This window comes from Myzus persicae, unplaced genomic scaffold (assembly GCF_001856785.1).
Source record: "Myzus persicae strain clone G006 unplaced genomic scaffold, MPER_G0061.0, whole genome shotgun sequence".
NCBI classification, from domain to species: domain Eukaryota; kingdom Metazoa; phylum Arthropoda; class Insecta; order Hemiptera; family Aphididae; genus Myzus; species Myzus persicae.
The window spans coordinates 209,110-229,225 of record NW_019102455.1 but is presented as its reverse complement, the minus strand read 5'-3'; the positions used below and the strand labels follow the sequence as shown (position 1 = coordinate 229,225).

Here is a 20,116-nt window from a genome sequence, read left to right as displayed (position 1 = left end):
TTTAATGATTATGATAGGGTTTGGGTGTACATAATATTATTATTATTAGAGCAAATAAGTCTGGAACCCACCTCTTCTTCCGGCGTTTTTGCTTCGTCTTGTTCTTTCTCGTCTAGTTTGTTCAACAGTTTGTCCTGCAAAAACAAAAGTAAAATGGAAATGTAAACGGATCGTCGGCAACTAACAAGTGGCTCTACTATATGAAACAAACAAAACAATTTAATAATAGCATGTATACGCGAATTACGACGACGGCGGCCGTCGAATCGACCGACATCCGATCACTTTATACGACAATATAACACAAGCACTAGTCGGAAGAGACTGTGAAACGGAAGTATTTTTATAATGAAAACAACGATTATTATACAGTAAAAATATATTATTTTAAATATTTTTTTTCTGCAAACATATTTATTATTCAAATCGATTTGCGAACGACGGTACAATAACGGTAGTTATATTTGGTGCATCTAAAAACCGCACGTTTTTTCGTCTAATTATTCTAATTGCGTAAGTAGCAAAATACCGCCACTGTTTTTATTACACAGACCAGAAGATGCCAAAGGTCTAGAACTTTTACCGAGTTTTGAGAGGAGCATTACTTTTAGTTTTAAATAATTGTGTTATTCATACCACTCGAAATGAAAAAATGACTTGTATTCACAAGTAAGATGAAGATGTCATTGTCAAATGTAAAAAAGATGTATAGCGAATTCTAATGTAATTACTGTGACGAGTAATGCTGACAAAAATGTCTTGTACTCAAGACACATAATTGTAATAAATAATTTATTTTACATTTAAAAATAATAATACATACGTTTTCAAGTAGGCATTAGCATTTTTAACTTAAAATTGTACTGCTTTTGGATACAGCAACCACAAAATAAGTGCCAGTTTTAACCCGACCAGAAGAGTGCGGCCATGTTCCGTATTTTATCTTAAGCTCGCGGTTTTCGAATTCAACGATAATTGCTCGTACTATTTTAAGTATTATTGTTGTCGAGCTGCGTTGGCGGGCGGTGCAGGTGCATAGGTACAGACTACAGGTATTTGCGTGTCTCGATTATAATAATAACAATAGTATATTATTATAGTAACGATATAATGACATTATTAGTTATCTCATCTGTTGACTGCAGTTCTGCATATTATTATTGCACCCCGTGCATTGCATTTGACCTACGAGTCCGTGTATTTCGATCTGAGCAAATAAACTTTAAAGCCCTGCACGCTAAGAAGCGGTGATTAACGTCACGAGAAAATTAGGTATATTTTATTATTGTCGTCGTCGACAAACTATCGTCCACGGCACACGAGAATGAAAACTTCGCGAATTTTTTGACCAAATCGATTTGCGAACTGCCTTACATTCTCTAGTGTAGTTGTTCAGAGATATCCAAAAAAGAATATCCAGTTCAGATAACAGATAATAATTCATTGGAATTTTATCTAGATAATAATATTTTAATAATACATTAGACTCTAAAAAAAAAACGGGTAATTTAAACTCGCATATACAGCATTACTACAATGAATATAATACCCAATAAATATTTAAGTTTAAATGCTTATATACTCGTAAATAATATGATGTGGGCGTTTTGAATACGATTACCCATCGGTGCTTGCAGAGAATGAACAATATAATATAACGAAATCATTATAGTAAAACCAACTGTTATAAGTATACATAAAAGAACTAAAAGAACATAAAATCAAATAAGTCTGCGATTTAAGCGACGAACCGCAAAAATGAAAGTCTTGTCACAAAAAATTATCTAGAAAATAAATCTCAGATATCCATTTCATCCAAACACAGAATGATAAAAAGATATTTTTAATTATTTTTTAGCTGTATATAAGATAAAAAGGTAAATATTATTATCTATATAATTTATCTAACAGTCAGGCTGTGGAACGAGTGACCCAATTAAATTTTGATATGACACTATGACGATTAATAAACAAACGCGATGTTATAACGTCTGAGGTACATAAAATTATTTTTACATCACACGCATCTGTTCTATAAATATCATTTTATGGGCTTGGTGCTTTCGCTTTCTAATATGAACAATTTTCTTATTAAAACCGTAGATTTCCGAGTATACCTGCCTGCTCTAGGCAGGTTTAATACGGGGTGATCCATTTAACTCAAGACACTGACAATTACACACCAAAATGTTTGGAAAAAATTATTGTTTTTACTACTTTTTATGTCTTTACTCTTTTGAATGACAACTAATATTTTAATTCCATAATCCGAAGCGGAATATTATTCGATGCATTTCGATTTGAAAAATTCAAATTTTAGACGAGCAGTTTATTTGTTGCAGTCCATATTTAAAGTTTAAGTGAGCTGAGTAGTACCCCACGTACCCATGTATACTACTGTTCCAAAATTCAATATTTATATATATATACATATATATATCAAAGTAGGCACTCCAAACAATATTTTGCTTTGAAATGTGGAATCAAAAATGTATGTTGTCATTCAGAAGGAGTAAACAACGACAGCTGTGCACATGTCGTTTTTTGACGCCGTAAAATAATGTAATAAATATTTTTTTCAAAAACGTTTATAGTTTTTGTGAAAACGAGCGTAAATTAATAAATAAAAAATGGATCACCCGGTATATGATACATACATCGATTCGGTCGGAAGTCAATATGAAACATTATAAAAAAAAAATGTTCATATTTACGTACGTTACATAAATCGCGCCTATAAAACATTATTATAGTTATCGCAGCGGTCAACACAAACATAATATATCATATATACTGTCATGGAGTGTCGAAACCGCTGGAGCGAGCTCGTCGGCCGTATCAAATTAATTGCCTCGACACACGTAGGTACCTATATATTTATATTCGATCGGAAGCGATATTATAATACAATTATATATTTTACCGTGTTAAACGATAATGAACTGTCGTAAATCGGCGGCGACGCGTTGTCTGTAATAGTGTACGTATTTGGTCAGTGTTTTTTTTTTGATTATTATTTTAATATTATTTTTTCCGCCCACTTCTACGCCGCCGCCGCCGCCGCCGCCGCCGACGGAATATTGGCCCCGTTTTCTACTGCACAAGGACGTGCGAAAAACGCTGAAAACTAGCAATTTTTTCATATCACACGGCTGCCGTCGTTATAATATAACATGTGTAATGTGCACATAATAATATCATATCTTACGAGGTTTATCTGTTATAGTGGTAAATACGTAGGTTATTATATAGAGCAAGAACCGACGGAATGTCTATCAGACGATATTATAGTGTTTTATAATTTTTCATAATTTTGTTTTTTTAGTATTATGTTATATAACAATATCTCAATTTAATATGACATAACATTATAGTTGGTGTAGGCAAGACACGAGGTCTATATCGACTAGTGTTTATCGCGGTAGTCGATCGGCGAAACGTTTTACAATATTGGACGGCTATCGTAGTACGCGGGTTACACGGCCGCTGAGATGTTCTCTCCCGAAAAGTATATCATTATCATTATTGTTTTTTTTAATATTATTTATTATTATTATTACCGTAATCGTTGTCCGCGTGTGCACACATTAATTGTTTTATGTATTTACCTATCGAAAACACGTCCCGTCCGTACCTACGTTTTGTTTTTCTTTTCGTCGGATATTTATGTTATTTTATTTTCCACAACGAGTGCACTCGTCGTCTCGTGTGCGATGCGTTTTAATGCGTTTCCCGTATCAAAGAGACAACAATAATACTGTACGGTATCGGCGAAATTGTTTTGTTTTTTCGTATTTGGGTGACTGGAACGCGACATTACATTTTGTGGTCATGGTTTTCGTATCGGTGAATAAAATATTTTCGCGTCGTGCCAAGGACGATAATATATTATTATTATTATTATTATTAATTTATATTACCCATAATCGTTCGCCCTGTCGCGAACGCAACAAAGTAGGTACCAGGCTTACGACAATATAATAATTAAAAAATACGATCACAATGCGAATTCGTATCCACGTGCACCTGATAGACAATATTAATATTATGTTTGTATGTCATAATATAACATATTATATAATTTCGTATGAGTAACTGTACAAAACACAATTTAAACGTTAAGCATTATAGTATATTAATACGATCGTTGGGTTTTATTTTTATCTTAACAACAATAATAATAAAAATATGTATCAATTATTTGCAATTAATTTTCAGCTGAACGTGTTGATAGGCACCTACCTACCAACTGTTATGTAAAACCAAATCCGAATAAACAAAATGCATTTAAATTTCAGAAGAATTTGCCATTGTTGTTATTTGCGAATTTCCATTAGCTTTGACCTTGGGTGTAGAAGAGCTGGCGGGGAGATAAAAAAAAACACATAAACGAAGCCCTGCGAGCAACGAAACGTTTAGTAATGTTTCCCATTCAGCTAAAGCGTATTCGGTGGTAGATGTTAATTTTTTATTCTCGCGTTAAACACACACGTCTTATAACAAATTGCGTGCGACATACCTATATGTAAATATAATTTTTTTTTTCCGTTCCATTATTGTGATAATATCGATGTTCTGTGATGCCAATTAATCATGGTGGCCCTAGGCATTATGGCATGCATGACCTTCACGTTGTTTTGGGGTGAGTTCGACTTTTGAATGATGTAGAGCAAACTGTGAAACCACAATTTTATCGTTCAGGTAAAAATCCATTTTCCGCTACGATGATGCCCAGGGGTCGATGCGAAGGTTGTTGCCCAATAAACGAAAAAGAGGACATCGCATTTTTTTCATATTCGAGGTGTGTGTGTGTGTGTGCGTGTGTTTGTGTGTGTATGTTGTTATATATATATATATAATATGTTATATGTGTACGCTTACGTATACATATATGCGTGTGTCTGTATTATTACTGTTATGTTATTATTATTGTTGCTATTATTATATATTATGTTATATGTCACTATAAAAAATAATAATAGTAATAATAATAATCGGAAACAAAAATGATGTTGTCCAGGAACAACCCTTTTCGTCCGAGGCGCATATATATCGGCGACGATGTTTCCCTGCGCGGAGCCAATATGATGAAAAATTTGACCACCGTCATCTATGTTCACGGGTTTACGGAGCAGGGAAACTCCAAGGGTGCGGAGACCATTAAAAAAGGTATTATTTGATAAAAAAAATATAAAAAATTATGAATAGTTGTCGCGGAGACGGACGAGTTTCATATTAAGCGATTGAAAAAACGGTATAAATGTTTTTTGCAGCGTATTTACATCGAGGAGGAGTGAACATTATAATAGTCGATTGGAGTCCTTTGTGCGCTTTTCCATGGTATAGTCACGCAGTGCTCAATACGCGTATAGCCGCAAAATACTTGGCCAAGTTCATCGAATATTTAGTGTCGAGAAGATTCTATCTGTCCAAAATACATTTAATTGGATTTAGTCTGGGCGCTGAAATAGCTGGGTTCACTGGCAAGAATCTTAAAATCGGAAAACTTCCGAGGATCACAGGTCAGTAATACTTATAGTTGTGCAGTTTGCCTACATTTATTAAACATTACCTTAATAAACTTCGTATCCTCGTGAACACAATAATTGTTGGTGTAAATCTGTATGAATTCCTGTATATTGTTATTGCAAAATTATATTGTACAAGACGTATTGTAAATATGAATACGAATATTAACTACAGTATTTATAAAATATCTTCTCACAAAATATTAGGCTGCTTTAAATTAAAAAATAATTAAATTAAACCTGCCGCTAGGAACATAATAGATTCTTGACTTGGTACCTAAAAGTTACTAGTTTATCTTTTAAAACTGTATTTTTAACTAATTTTATTATTTTAATAATAAAAAATGTGTTTCAATATTTTATAGAGCTAAGACGTAGGTACTCTATGGGTATTTAATTTACTTATAACAATATAATATAATATGGATGTATAATATTGAATCAGATACCTTATAAGATTTTTTATTAAAGAATAATAGTATTATAGTTTTCTATCAGACTTAATTATGTAATATGAATAATATGAATAAACTCAGTGGTATTTATGATTGTGGCGTGTCCTCTAATTAAAAACGGGATGATTAACTATTCGGAATATTGTTTATTCTCGGAAACAGGAAATAAAATTAATCGTGTCGCATAAAATAAACAATTCTGGTGAATGACCCTACAAAGCTTTCAAATTTATTCAAATTTATTTAAAACTAAAATCAAAATCAAATTACCAACGCTTTTAAAATGTAAAGCATAATTTTTTAAAAATGAACTAATCGTAATATTTAAATATACTTATTGCTTTTTAGGAAACTATTACTATTACACGTCTTCATAATAATTATTTAAATATTTTTCATACACATTGGCTAATATTATTGTATGTGCGCTATATAGCAACACAATGTTACATATTATTTTATTATGACCAATAGGTACACATTTTATATTTTGACACATAATTGATCACGATTACGCCATTGAATTTATTGGATATTTTACATATTTTCTCAATATTTAATGGCAATGCTTAAACGTAATCTGATGTTTTCGGTAGTCAATCATAAGTCATTTAGAACACCGCTAATGTTTAAACTATAATTTCAAGCATTAAATTGCCTCCAAATAGTGCAAATACATAATTTACAATAAATGAATACAAGAAATAAAATAATTAAATAGGTACCTACATAATATTATTGTGTTTATTACGTTTATTTAGATTTTATGATTTTTTTTTTTTAACAATCGATATTAAGTATGTTCAAATATTAAATGTCAACTTTTATGACGTATTTTATAGTTTAAATATTATTGTTGTTTGAAAATGACATATTTTATGGTAACAGATAATAAATAGTAATAAAAATACAATAAAACTGTAGTATATTTTATTATCAATGTCAAACGTCAATATTTTACGAACATTATGTCATAATAATAATTTGTACATCAATTCATTACCTATTCAGTGTATGATTATCGACATAAAAGTATCATAATATTATTACACTTTAATTATATCACTGAGTTCACCTTCGAAATAATAACAGAGTTCATTATTTTTAAAAATACACGGACAATTATCAATGGAATAAAAAGCCAATGTTTTAACTTTTAAGCTTTATAGTGTACCTACAAGGAAAAAAATTATATTCAGAATGTCGATAATCAGCAATCAATCAATATCGTAAACTTCCAGCGCATCTATAAACCTGTTCAAAATTAATATTGGCAATTAACTGCACGATGGTATACGCGTATAAAAGTATATAGGTGACACGACGCAAACTTTGCCAACTCTGGTATTGTAATAAAATGCAAATGAACAAAGTTTCGATGGGAAAAGTGTTTCCGTAACGTACCTACCTACTTGCAAACACGAAAAGTACAACAATAATAATATCAATTTACGATCGCATATTATTACACAATTCGATCAGACGATATTATTCTTTCGATTGCGTCTACTACAAAAGTAGTCAGATGATTCGTAAATGCAACGCATATACACGGATAGAGATAGTAAAGTAGATTGCTAACTACTATTAACAGCGGACGCCAAACAAATGTCGTGTTCTCTGTGGGCACTGTATGGTCCGACAAACCTAATTTAACATTTGACTTACTTGATAAAACACCATAGCCCACAACCCGTGTGTTTAAAAAGTGGCGCCACCCGTCCTGCTTGTCGATGTGTAAGTAGACAGCAGTCTAGCTCATTGTCTATATCTGTGATCATTTATGAATACGAAAGTTATGGACAACTACACATTAGTCGGGACTAATCGATCAGGATTTGTTTTAAATCAGCTTTCTGTAGGTTGCCCATAATGACGGATGCAAAAAAATAAAATTCGGTGTCGTGTGATGGCCGGGGGGTTGTTTTGGGCGTTTAAGTTGAAACAACCCTAGTCGGTAGTGTTTATGCGAAAAAAATTATATGTTAAAGATTCCCATAAAACTGCATGTTATTGTCGTACAATATGGTTCAATTTCGTATTTGATATGATATTAATAACCTCGAAGAATGATATATAATTATTATATCATAATATATAGCTAGAGAGTGTTTAAAGCCCTCCACACGTTATATACGTTTGATTATAAAAAATTGAAACACAACGCTTATAAAAAAAATCTTCACCCGGATGCAATATCGGATAGAAACTTTGTTTTCTGACTGGGCAGTGATACGGACGATTTGTCGATACGACATACCCGCCTAATATTGTTCCGTTTCTCACTCGTGTCGTGTTATACAATTTTAATTATAATCGTAATTATTCATAATCGTCGTCGGCGTCGTGCTGAAAAATCGGCGCCGTACGAGTGCACGTGTGACTCGGTTATTACAAAATATCATATTAATACGTTGGCGAGAGACAAAGACGGCGGGCCCGAAACGTAACGTTTCAAAGGCGAATAATTAAAAAGCGCACACTCGGTCTAAAGATATTGTACATGGGTAGGTAAACGGGCGGCGGTTTTCTACACTATATTGGAGCGGCTTTTAGTCGGAAGATTTTGTGCGCCCCCACGAAAACGGGGCAGAAACGCGTGATGATAATAATTACATATTATTATTATTATTATTATTATAATAATGATTTACGTAAACGACAAACGGTTTTATGCGAGCTACGCGAGAGGAATAATATTCGCGACCTACCCATATTATATACACATGCACTGCAGGACCGGGAATTATGTGTAACGCGTACTACACCCGCCGCCTTACAACGCTCTAGATTTTATACCTGTACCACGTTTATGGTATACAAAACCTACATCGTGTGTATAATAAATAATAATAATAATAATAATAGGTAATATTATAATAACGCGGGTGATGCGGCGACGGCGAAATCGTCTCGACCGGGTTAAACTAACACCTGTGCGCGTACGATAATATTTTAATATATTATTATTATGTTATTGTTCTCATAAATTGAACTAATTATTCATAGTTGTAGGCGAAGTGGCACTCTTATTTTGTAAATGCGTACAACATTACATCGGACGAACAAAAAGGTGCCTTGGTATAAAAATTATTAATTAATGTATATATTATTTTACTCTAAAAATGAACTCTATCTCTATCATAATTGTATACTCAATTTCAGTTCGCGACATTATTATTATGCTCACTTTCCAAATAAAGTTTTAAGTATACATTTGACCGGTACATTTGGAAGAGAATTTAGACGATCCTATAAAATATAAATGCGTTTTTATCGACTCTTTAGAAGAAAATAACCCAAGTTTTGATTTAATGCACGAATCAGTCGAGTAGGTCATAGTTTTACACGAAAATATGATATCATATGATCACACTGTGACACACCTACATTTTATAATATAATATTATGTTACGATACAAGTATGAAATGTTTCCCGTATAATATGAATAGTACGAATAACTCACGAGCATAAGTTTTAGCATTTTCACGAATCCCTCTATTTACGTGTATAAGCATATTTTTAAATAGGTACACGCGTCGATTTTGTTTTAATAAATTTGATTTTCATACTAAGTTGCATAGAAAAAACCAGGGGAACTCCCTCTACTTTTATGTTGGTATAGAGTGTACTTACCCCTCATTGAGTAGTTCACTGTGATGGGTATATTAAATTTGAATCCAATGATAAAAGATTCTGAGCGGAGATTGTGCACACTCTATTTCATAGAATAGTTTATGATATATATTGTTTACTACTTATATTATACTTCACTCATTTATTTTTATTTTAGTAATAGGGTGCCTAATAGTTTTTGACATAACTATTGCATATATTATGCTATATTATATATAGGTGTTTCGACTTAAGGTTTAAAGGTTTAAATATCGCTCACCCCATCACCCTCCTCTCAAGTGTGGGTTTACACACTCTACGTTGCTACAACATAAATAATAGCATTCAATGGTTGTAGTAATCAATCTTCACTGCAGTAATAATACTAATATCAAATATAAAATAGAACTATGTATGAAAATAATATAATATACACCAAAGACATCCCTCTATTTAGCAACGCCACTAGGTATAAGCTAGAAATTATAATTTTTGAATACTTATATTCTATGCAATTTATTCTATACCTACTATAGCTCATAATACGACTTCGTCATAAAGCTCAAAATTGTTGTTTTGCTCATATGGTCCGACACGGATTGAGAGTAAAAAAATGTTGAATACGACTATGCCAGGTGTTATAGGACGTGAATTATTTTGAGTTACAGGCTACAGTGATATTATACTACGAGTGCGTTTTGCTGATTCACCGTTATTCGTTTCTATAATAGTATTAATTGTATACGACATTTCTGTGTAATATATTAGACGCAATAAATATAGGTACCTACATGAACATGATATAATATTATTATGATGTGCAAACATTTCGAGAGTTCTTCAGTATCGATGGTCATAATATTATATACTTTGTTACACACAATTTGGAATTTATTTCGGTTTGATTCATTTATGTATACGATATATCTACTCAGTAATTTTGTCGTCTACATAATAATGTGTGCGCGAGGTTTTATATTTTAATACAGTAATGGATATTATTATATTTATTCGCACTTAATATAATATATTTTGTCACGCAGTGGATTCCAGAAACACCCTCTAAAAATACGAACTAATATAAGACTTGCTTCATATAATGAGGCGTGTTATCCGGGAATGATGAATCGTTGAGTACTGTTTTAAAAATACATTTATTTTAAAAATATATTTTTTTTTATGAACTCCTTATTTCCATATTATTATTTTCGTCGAGATTTTTTGTTATTGCCAATATTGAATAGTATAATGAAATCCACCATAGTAATATGTATTGTATAAAACAATTTAACTTGTGATATTGTACGAGTAGTAGTGCCCACCAGACCAGTAAACCTATAAGTAAATAAAACTACATTAAAATTAAACAAATCTGTGAAATTTAAAAATATGTATTTATGCAGATTACAGAGTGATTTCTTTAAGCATGCTCACTCCATTTTTATTTTTTAGAATTTTGAAGCGTAATTTATGATAGACGATGTTTTTGAATACTTAGATTTTCACAGTATCTAAGGAGTATTCTGTGTAGACACCAACTTTGGTTTTTCAAATAAAAATTTATTTTTGATTTATATGAAAAATCATCCTTTATATCGTCACAAGAGATTAGACAATCACAATGCATATATATATATATATATTTGCATATTGACGAGTTAATATTCAACGATCATCTCGATAGGTACCGAAAATGAAAATCTCAATTCCGATGTTTGATATTATTTACATTATATTACACTGTTTCGATTTTATAATACATCACTTATTGCAGGACTCGACCCGGCTTTTCCGCTGTACATGTGGACGGGCAAGATGGGACACCTGACGCCTTCGGACGCCGAGTTCGTGGATGTGATACATACCGACGGCGGAGTTTTTGGATTTCCGGTGGCCCTAGGTCACGCCGACTTTTTCCCGAACGGAGGTTTTCCACTGCAGCCGGGGTGCACTTTCAGGGAGCTGTCGAAGAACAACCTCATCACCAGAATCAGTGAGTACCTATGCGTACCACCCGGATTGTGCATTAAGAGGGGGGAAATATTGTCTTTTAAAAATTCATAATATACTATTTTCATTTTCGAAACAGGTTTATAATATAATATGAACCATTATACTGGTATACTCTACAACATGTACCCGAATATATTTTAAACACAGGTTAAAATAAGAAAGTTGTAGGAATAAATTAAATTGAATAATTGCATAAATTAATTAGACACAGAGATATATAACATATCTCGCCATCTCAAATCTGGATATCCAAATCTGAAATCCTAAATTCCTATCACTCGTACATAGCACATCTAGATAGCGTCAGCTTGTATATGGTGTATAATGCATTAGCCTACATATTATAGAAACCTCTGAGGGATAAACTGAGAAATATATGTAACATATATATTATGTAGCTACTCTGATGTTGCGCGGTCGAAAACCCTAATAATGTAATAAATTTGGGGATTGTATATTAATATATTATATGTAGACGCCCTCCTAAAAGCCAATGCAATCAGCATACGTATATGGTTGATGCACTAAAAAACGCTAAAATATGTATAGTGCGCACATGGTGTAAACGCTTGGGGTGTGCGCTGAAATATGATAAAATAATATGCCAAAAATATTTAAATGTCCGGAAAAATAGTCTACATACTAAGTTAAACGATAGCCTGTGTGGTCTGCAACTATAGCTTTGCGCAAGTATTAAAATACGTACAGCACCAAGTGACGGTTGCTCCGACGGGTGAGAATAATTGAAAAATAGAACAGCACACGACGTAAGGATAATAATAATTTGTATAAAAAATTTAATTTCCGTAATAATTGACCTATTTCAATTGACGTCAAATGTATATTTAATACTTTCATTAGAACGATATTATTATAAAATGTTCTAGAGTATTTTACGGAAACATGAAAAAAACATTAAAATCTATTTTCTGAGAATATTATATTATGATAAAAAAACAATATTAAAACCTTTAAATTGATAGAAAAACAAGTTTAATCATTCTCTGTAAAAAACACTGCCTGTTTAATTTATTTCTGCTTATCGGATAATCATGACTATACAAAATATATTTTGAGTACTCGTCAAAGGTGGAAATTCTTTCAAATTTGGTCCAATATTTTCAATAAATCTAAAAAAGAACCCCGACAACGTTTTGGAGTGTACTTTTCATCCTTAACCGCTTTCTATTATACTTCCATATCGTTGAACCGTAGTTGCCTGCACTATATTGCATCCTGTACGCACTAGGATATCACATGTTTGGTTATAAGTTATAACATATAACTGTGAGATGTATAACATCACGCTAGCAAAACTTTGCACGAGTCTTGAAATTGTTCGCTTTATTTCAGTAACGATATCGTTAAATATCGATATGACGATGTTATATATAATATTATGTATTCATATCGATATTATCATATGGGTGATAATAATAATACTATTGTCTATATCGGAGACCATAATAACTGTGTAAAACAAATATATTGTACTCAAAGGCGAAAACCCATTCAAATTTGAGCCAATATTTTCAACAAAAATCTAAAAAAAATCCCAAGAATTTCGACATTGCTTTGGATCGTCTTTAGAACTTCTAAGGACCTCCCTGGTAATATTTATATAATACCCGGTTCAACATCGTCGTAGCTTGCAGTATATGTGAGTACCTACGCCGAATATACTATAGGTTACCGCTCGTCTCCTAATAACATATTATACAAGATATTGAACTGCAGAACGTGGGCATGACTTCGCACAAGTCTCGAAATTGTTTGCAACAATATCATATATACTGTTATCATAGTTATAATAAGTAATAGTAATAATAATAATAATAATACCTAGGTGCGCGTGGGAGATTGTCCACGGTATAACTTATAACCGACGCCGACTACGGTACGCCAAGACGGTTGTTACTTTTATCATTATTACAATATATTAAGTTTTGTACATGGCGATGTTGTGTTGTTCAGTCGAAATTCGATCGTGGCTTGTTAAAAAACACCATTTTATATCACTATAATATAATGCTCGTTCCATTGCCACCCAGCGCCGTGTCAATATCATTAAATATCATGACTAACGCGTCTGATTGTCGCGTCGTCCCACAAACTCGGGAAAAATAAAAACCAATAATATTGTAATATACAGGGTGATTCACACCAAAGATTCTCACCCCATTTTTTCTTCAATGAGCTATTCAAAATCTGATTTTTAGATTTTTTAAATATACGTAAAGATCATTGTGTTTACAAATTCTTGAGATTGCTTAAAAAACTATTTTAGAGTCGATTTTAATAATACTTATTATTTATATAATTGTTGAGCTGTCATAGTCATTACTAGAAGCTAATACAAAAAAAAAACTACTCATTCGAATTTTGAATAAGATGGCGTATCTTATTATATAAGTCATCGACATTTTCAAAAAATATATACTCTTAGTAATTAACAATGAAAAAAGAAAATTCTCATTCACAAAAAAAAGAACGCAAAAGTTTGTATCGTCACAAGATACTCGGCAAACTCCTCAGTCCTTAAGTAGCACTACAAACCTCATGAATTCGAAAATAATACGATGGTCTTGAGGGTGTTTCGAAAATTCCAATAATCAGCATATTTTGAAAAAATGTATTGTCAAAAGAAAAAATGGGGGTGAGCATGCGACGAATCACTCTGTATAATATCCCTTAAAACCACATACAACATACTGTGTTGGCAGTTCGATTACAATGACATTAAAGTATCCCGTTTCCGACGAATGCGATTGGGTCCGCTTCTGAAACAGCGGGACTGCAATATTTTGTTATCATTATATTATTTATTATTAATTGTGCGCACCAGCGTACGCCACCGACGACATAGTAATAATATTATCATAACTTTTGAGTTTCCTCGTAATTTATTAAAAACATTTCCTGAACAGTTTTAATTTTTAAAACGCACCTTAATGTAACACGCGTTCGCATTAAAATTATTCGAATTTGAATTTATTCTCACAGAGCGCAATTAATTTTGAAACGGTTTTCCATTTGTTTAAGATTTCGTATAAATCACAACTGTAATATATTCATTTATTCGTGGTATTTTGTCTTTAAATATTTATATTGCCACGTTATTTGTTAGGTTTTATCAAGTCAACATTTTTTTTTTTTAAGATCGAAATATAAACAAACTTTAGCCAGCAGATGAATTTAATAAATTACAAGTCTGACATAAAATAAATTAACAAAACAACTCTGAAGCAGTCGAGGCAGCATGGGGAATTAATCGATTGAAAACTGGAGTATAACATTCTTCCAGACAACTATTAAAAAAAAAAAAAAATGTATTTAGAATAAAGTTTTATTTTGTTGTATTTTGATTAAACTATTTAAGAGTGGCTATAATTATATTTTTATAAAGGGCAATAATATATTTAGTATTAAAACTTTACAAACAATTCCATAAAAACTACAAAATCATCTGATTTCCAATCTAACCTCTCTTGGTTTAATAAATAAAGTATATCTTCTAAAAATTAAAACGGTCAAGGAACCTTTTAACTTCTTAGGTAATATCATAATGGTTATCAATGATAATTATAAAAAAAAATATATTATAAAATTTTAATTTAAAATGATCGTGGTATAACTCTACCTATATTAATATTATAAAAATAAAACAATCACACAAGTCTATAGGTATTAATTATTTTTTAATGTCAGGTTTTTCCAAACTTATAAATATATTTTATTTTTATGATTTGATATTAGGCTTAGAAATAAAAAACAAACGAGTTTTTAAATTTCAATAGTTTATTCGACCTATTTTGTGCATGATTTCTGTAACGTTTTCTGTTTTTCAATATTTTGAACTATACATATATAGCATATATTATGTAAGGGCTCTACAAGAATATAAAGATCAAGTACTTGAGAATTTAAAAAAAAAGACTTTCCACTTAACATTATACTTACAGTTCATCATTAAAAATTATAAAATAATTCTTCGAAAAGAAATTGTTCTAGTTGTCTTATATTCATATATTACTTATAATATACTGGGCTTATGAAAGTAAATTGTAATATACTTTGTGTTCTTATAGATGTTTTTTCGATTCAGCCATTTTAATGAGTATAAGACATTCTTACATAATTTATAGAACATAGAAATGAATATATTTTATATAAATTAAAAAATTGTTGAACATTTTTTAAAATCATTATTCACTATAAAACAGGTGCAATTTAATATAATAAATCCAATTTAAAAAAATAAATATGTATGGGTACAGATTTTACTGTAAGCTTGGATGATAATATCGTCATATATAATCAGTTATGATCTGTATGCTAATTTTTAATATTTAACTTTAAGAAAATATAATTAACGATCATGCAATATTCGCCTACTCTAAATACTATATGTACAACAATGTAACACCATAATAAAAACTGTGTTTTTTTTCTTTTGTGGCCAAAACGTATAACGTTCAAGTAGTTTAGGGAGTTAAGACTAAAGTAAAATTTCAAGTACCTATATTTAGTTTGTTGAAGGAAAATTAAGAAAAATTGCAAAAAGTTTTCGTACATTAGGTTTTATAAGCGAACGTCGGAAGAAATAATAGTGTTTTGTTGCTATGGGCACCTGTAGTTTGTTGAATTTGACAATAGAAACCGCGTAGGCATTACTTATCTCGACTCCATTATATTGTATAGAACGTGAGAACATTAAAATGTATTGCTAAAGAAACTTCAGTGAGATATAAATATTTAAAAAACATAACTCATTGTTATTTAGTGCGTTTATTGAAACATCGACACCTCGATAAAATCAATTTCGACTATAAATGTTTTTGTCAACCGAGGAATGAACATAGGAAATAATTATTTTCCGTCTGCAGTATAATATCGCCTATTACAGTATAACACAGGAATCATTATTTCATGACAATAAAGAAAATCTTTTTACTTGTTGGAAAATGAGAACCCTTTCCGCAGTACGGCGTTAATTCATTACTTACATAACAATATAATATGTTATAAATATTATATTATATTTTTATCTATACATTTTAAATCGTCATCGTTTAAATGGAATAAAATGCGTTACAGCATTAAATATTTGTTACCCAAGAGAACTAAATGTTGTAAGTGCACAAGTAATCTAAATTCTAGATAAATATCTTTAAGTAACAATTTAATAATAATTATTATATAATACGATTTTCGTTTAATTTAAACGTAATAATTAAAACTTAATAGTTTGTGATGATGGTTTCGCAAACGGTTTTACTGCTTTCCAGGAACATTGAATGCATAAGTAAAACTACCCTCGACGGCTGCTGCCAAACTAATAATACTGTTAGTGTAGGGTGGAATAACAAGTTATCAAATCTAGTTGGTCAAACACATCCTACAGTGGGAAACTTATAAGACTTATAGAAAACGAGATTAACGCAGATCGTGCACATTAAACAGTTGATTACACATATCGGTAAACCCAAAACAAATAACTATTTATTGTTTAAAGAAAAATGCAAGCCTTCAATTATTCGTATTAAAAACCTCCCGAATCAATGCAAATGCAATTAAATATCATTAAATCACTTTTTGTTTAAAAAAAAAATTAAATAAAGTTGATGGAGGTCGAATACCAGATTTCCGTTGAAGCTTTATCAACCTAATATAAAAAAAAAAAAAATATTTAAAATATCAATGTACCTACATTCGATGTTACCGATTAATATCATCAAAGCGGTTAATTGCATTGTTTGTTTGAAGGCATATTTGATAAAAAATAATTACCTAATTGGATTTTTTGGTGGACAAATTATCGTTTTTCGAATGCCAGTGAGATGAAATAATATAGTATAAACGTTGAAAAATGTACCCGAGATGACCGTGACGCGTATATTACTATCGTAAAACTGTACTTTAAATTTGAAATGCAATTTTTTAGTGGCTTGCAGTCACGACAGGGCGTGGGAGTATTTCGCTGAATCCGTCGTCAATCCGATTGGATTTCCTTCGTTGCGATGCATAAACTACGAATCATTTACCAACGGCACGTGCTTCAGAAACTTCGCGTACTCCAAAGAACAAAGAGTCCAGTACATGGGATTGGCAGTCAACAAACAGTACGTAATCACTGTACACGATAATATTATGTTGTGTATAAAATATGAATTAAAAATGCAGGAATCGTAATAATATTTTTTTTTCCCCCCGTTTTCAGGATCAGAGGTCAATTCTACTTGGCTACCAAGCCGACTGCACCGTTCGCATACAACAAAATATATAAACCCTAACTGAGTTGTTTGTAGAACTTTTTTTTTTTAGTTTAAGGAAAGAAAAAGAGAATTAAACTTGTTTCCTACTTTGCATAAAAATATGTTCTTGGAGTCATTTTGATTAAATTATGCGCTATATCAATGTATTGTATACCAGCTAATACATAGTGCAGTAAACAGTTAACTCGGCAGCACCTATATATACACACTGCTTATAAAACAGTGGAAACTTATAGAAAGTTTTTAAGACATCGTCCTACGTGCGCGTGCTGTTGTATAAAATATATTTAAAATTTTGTCTAGACACCCGGGGTTTCTATTATCGATACGAACGCGTGTACGCTCAAAGTTTTATCAAACTATAATATATATATATTATATATATATATATGGTATGTACGCATTTATTCGACTTCTGACAATTTTTTAATAAATAAGGTGTATTATTTGCACATTATTCGTAACAGTTATTTTTTGGGACTTCGGAGAGATATTGGTTTTTTGGTCACAGAATATTAATATCTTTATTGAGATTGTTTTACGATACTTCGAGCTTATACCGACAAAATTAAATACCTATAGCGAATGTTGTAGACGTCCTCTCGACACAATCATTCAGGTAAGCGTATTATAAAAACGAACTATGTAATCACATAATAGCTTTTTAATTTTTTATATTAAGTGAACTATTAATAGCATTAGGTACGTGCTTTATAAAGAGTATGTCAGCCCTATTAATAGCATTACGTGCTTTATGGAGTGGATGTCAGTGCACTATTTGTTTTCTCTGTCTGACCCACGCGCAACATGGACAATTTGCTTTCAGCCTAACCTAACCCCGTAACCTCTAGTCACTGGCGTACTCACGTGTCGGGGGGGGGGGGGTAATTATGTCATATCCCTCCTCCTTCGGCTTATTTATATATTTTATATGACAAAGCAATGAATGTACGTATATGTATAACGTGGTCTGAGAATAGTCAAAAGTTCATATACCTCCCTGTCAAAAAAGATGAGCACTCCACAGCCTCTAGTGGTAGTGTCAATTGACTTATATTGATAAATTATTATTGTAAGACTTAAAGTTTAGACCATTAACCGTGTCCTTTTACGTCGGCTTTTTAAAGTATTTAGATTTTAAAACACGGCGATCGGAGTCTTTTTTTAAAAATTGTAACATACATTTCCATACTATCATAACCCGATAACCCACATTTAAATTTGAAACGTCGTGAAAAGGCCAAAGTCAGAACTCGTGTATAATTTCACTAACTTGATGAATGGCCAATAAATTCGCCATAAAGCGAGAATACACGGGGTTGGTTCGGCGGAACACAAATCCGCCATGCAGTCAAGCATGGGGGGGGAGGGGGTGGTAGTGAGAAAACGAATAGTGCGCGCCGACATCGCACATCGCCTTAAGTACAAATTTCCCGAAACAAAATCTCATATAGGTACCATATCGTACACCTCCAATCGCACGTGAACTGCAATATAGGTATATCGTATATTGACGCGATTCTACACCGCGTAACGTTATATGTATAGCATATATTATTTCATTACACATCTTTATAGTTGATAGTAATATTCGACGTTCGGATTCGACGGGAACGAGACTTACAACATATTTCATACGTGCAGCAGACTCCTTTTCGGCCGGAATTCCGAAAACAGTTGTAGCGCTCAAGAATGCGTATATATTGCACACAGACACACGCACACCTTCGCACACACACGTATCGAGTCGTATCGGAAAAGCAGAGAAACTCCGTGGGCCGTTTGAACGATCCTTTCCATGTTTTTCTGTCGGCACGCGTATTCGTGCGGTATGGTGCGTGTATACGGATAAATCCGATAAAGACCGCCCGAGGAATGCGCTCGTGTCTGTTTTCGAAGGGTAGTCCGCGCTTCGTCGCGGCATACTATCCCACTCGCAACCCCTGCGTCTCGCCGCCTTCGCAAAAAACGAAGGTTTTTGACAGGGCATATCTGTACAACGCGTATTCGTATGTATATAATATACTTGTAACTTTCAGTTCGGCGACGCGTGTGTGCCCACCAATATACATTACATACGTACAGCCAATATCGGAGGGGAAAAATAAAAACGACCGTTTTCCGACGTTTTGTAGACGTGAGTGCCAGCAGGTGTTTTCGGTCCGTCGGCGACAGAGACCGCCGCGATACCAGCTGCAATGCCGGTATAGAAACGGTATACCAGCTATA

The 20,116-nt window shown here is 32.3% G+C and overlaps 2 protein-coding genes across 4 annotated transcripts in view; one reads left to right on the top strand and one right to left on the bottom strand.

Annotated features, from left to right (window-relative positions):
• LOC111032181 overlaps positions 1–20,116 on the bottom strand; it is a 53,717-nt gene that overhangs the window by 25,336 nt on the left and 8,265 nt on the right. Inside the window, exon 2 of the mRNA XM_022312421.1 lies at positions 72–134. Coding sequence (XP_022168113.1) covers positions 72–134 — 63 coding nt within the window. The remainder of the gene's footprint in view (positions 1–71; positions 135–20,116) is intronic.
• LOC111032179 (pancreatic triacylglycerol lipase) lies at positions 3,368–18,170 on the top strand. Of its 3 annotated transcripts, XM_022312418.1 has the most exons (7): positions 4,156–4,642; positions 4,702–4,801; positions 5,021–5,169; positions 5,274–5,522; positions 11,374–11,592; positions 17,557–17,734; positions 17,833–18,170. In XM_022312418.1, exons 1-7 carry the CDS (start codon positions 4,594–4,596, stop codon positions 17,903–17,905), a joined length of 1,017 nt encoding a protein of 338 aa, XP_022168110.1. In that variant the 5' UTR covers positions 4,156–4,593; the 3' UTR covers positions 17,906–18,170. The 3 variants fall into 3 exon arrangements, with proteins under 3 accessions (XP_022168112.1, XP_022168110.1, XP_022168111.1); XM_022312420.1 differs by lacking the exons at positions 4,156–4,642; positions 4,702–4,801 and adding an exon at positions 3,368–3,508 and having other exon boundaries at positions 17,833–18,169; XM_022312419.1 differs by lacking the exon at positions 4,702–4,801.

Coding starts and splice junctions, on each gene's coding strand:
- LOC111032179 (XM_022312418.1), top strand. CDS start 4,594: ATGGTGGCCCTAGGCATTATGGCATGCATGACCTTCACGTTGTTTTGG. Junction 4,643..4,701: donor GACCTTCACGTTGTTTTGGG/GTGAGTTCGACT, acceptor TTTATCGTTCAG/GTAAAAATCCATTTTCCGCT. Junction 5,170..5,273: donor TGCGGAGACCATTAAAAAAG/GTATTATTTGAT, acceptor TGTTTTTTGCAG/CGTATTTACATCGAGGAGGA.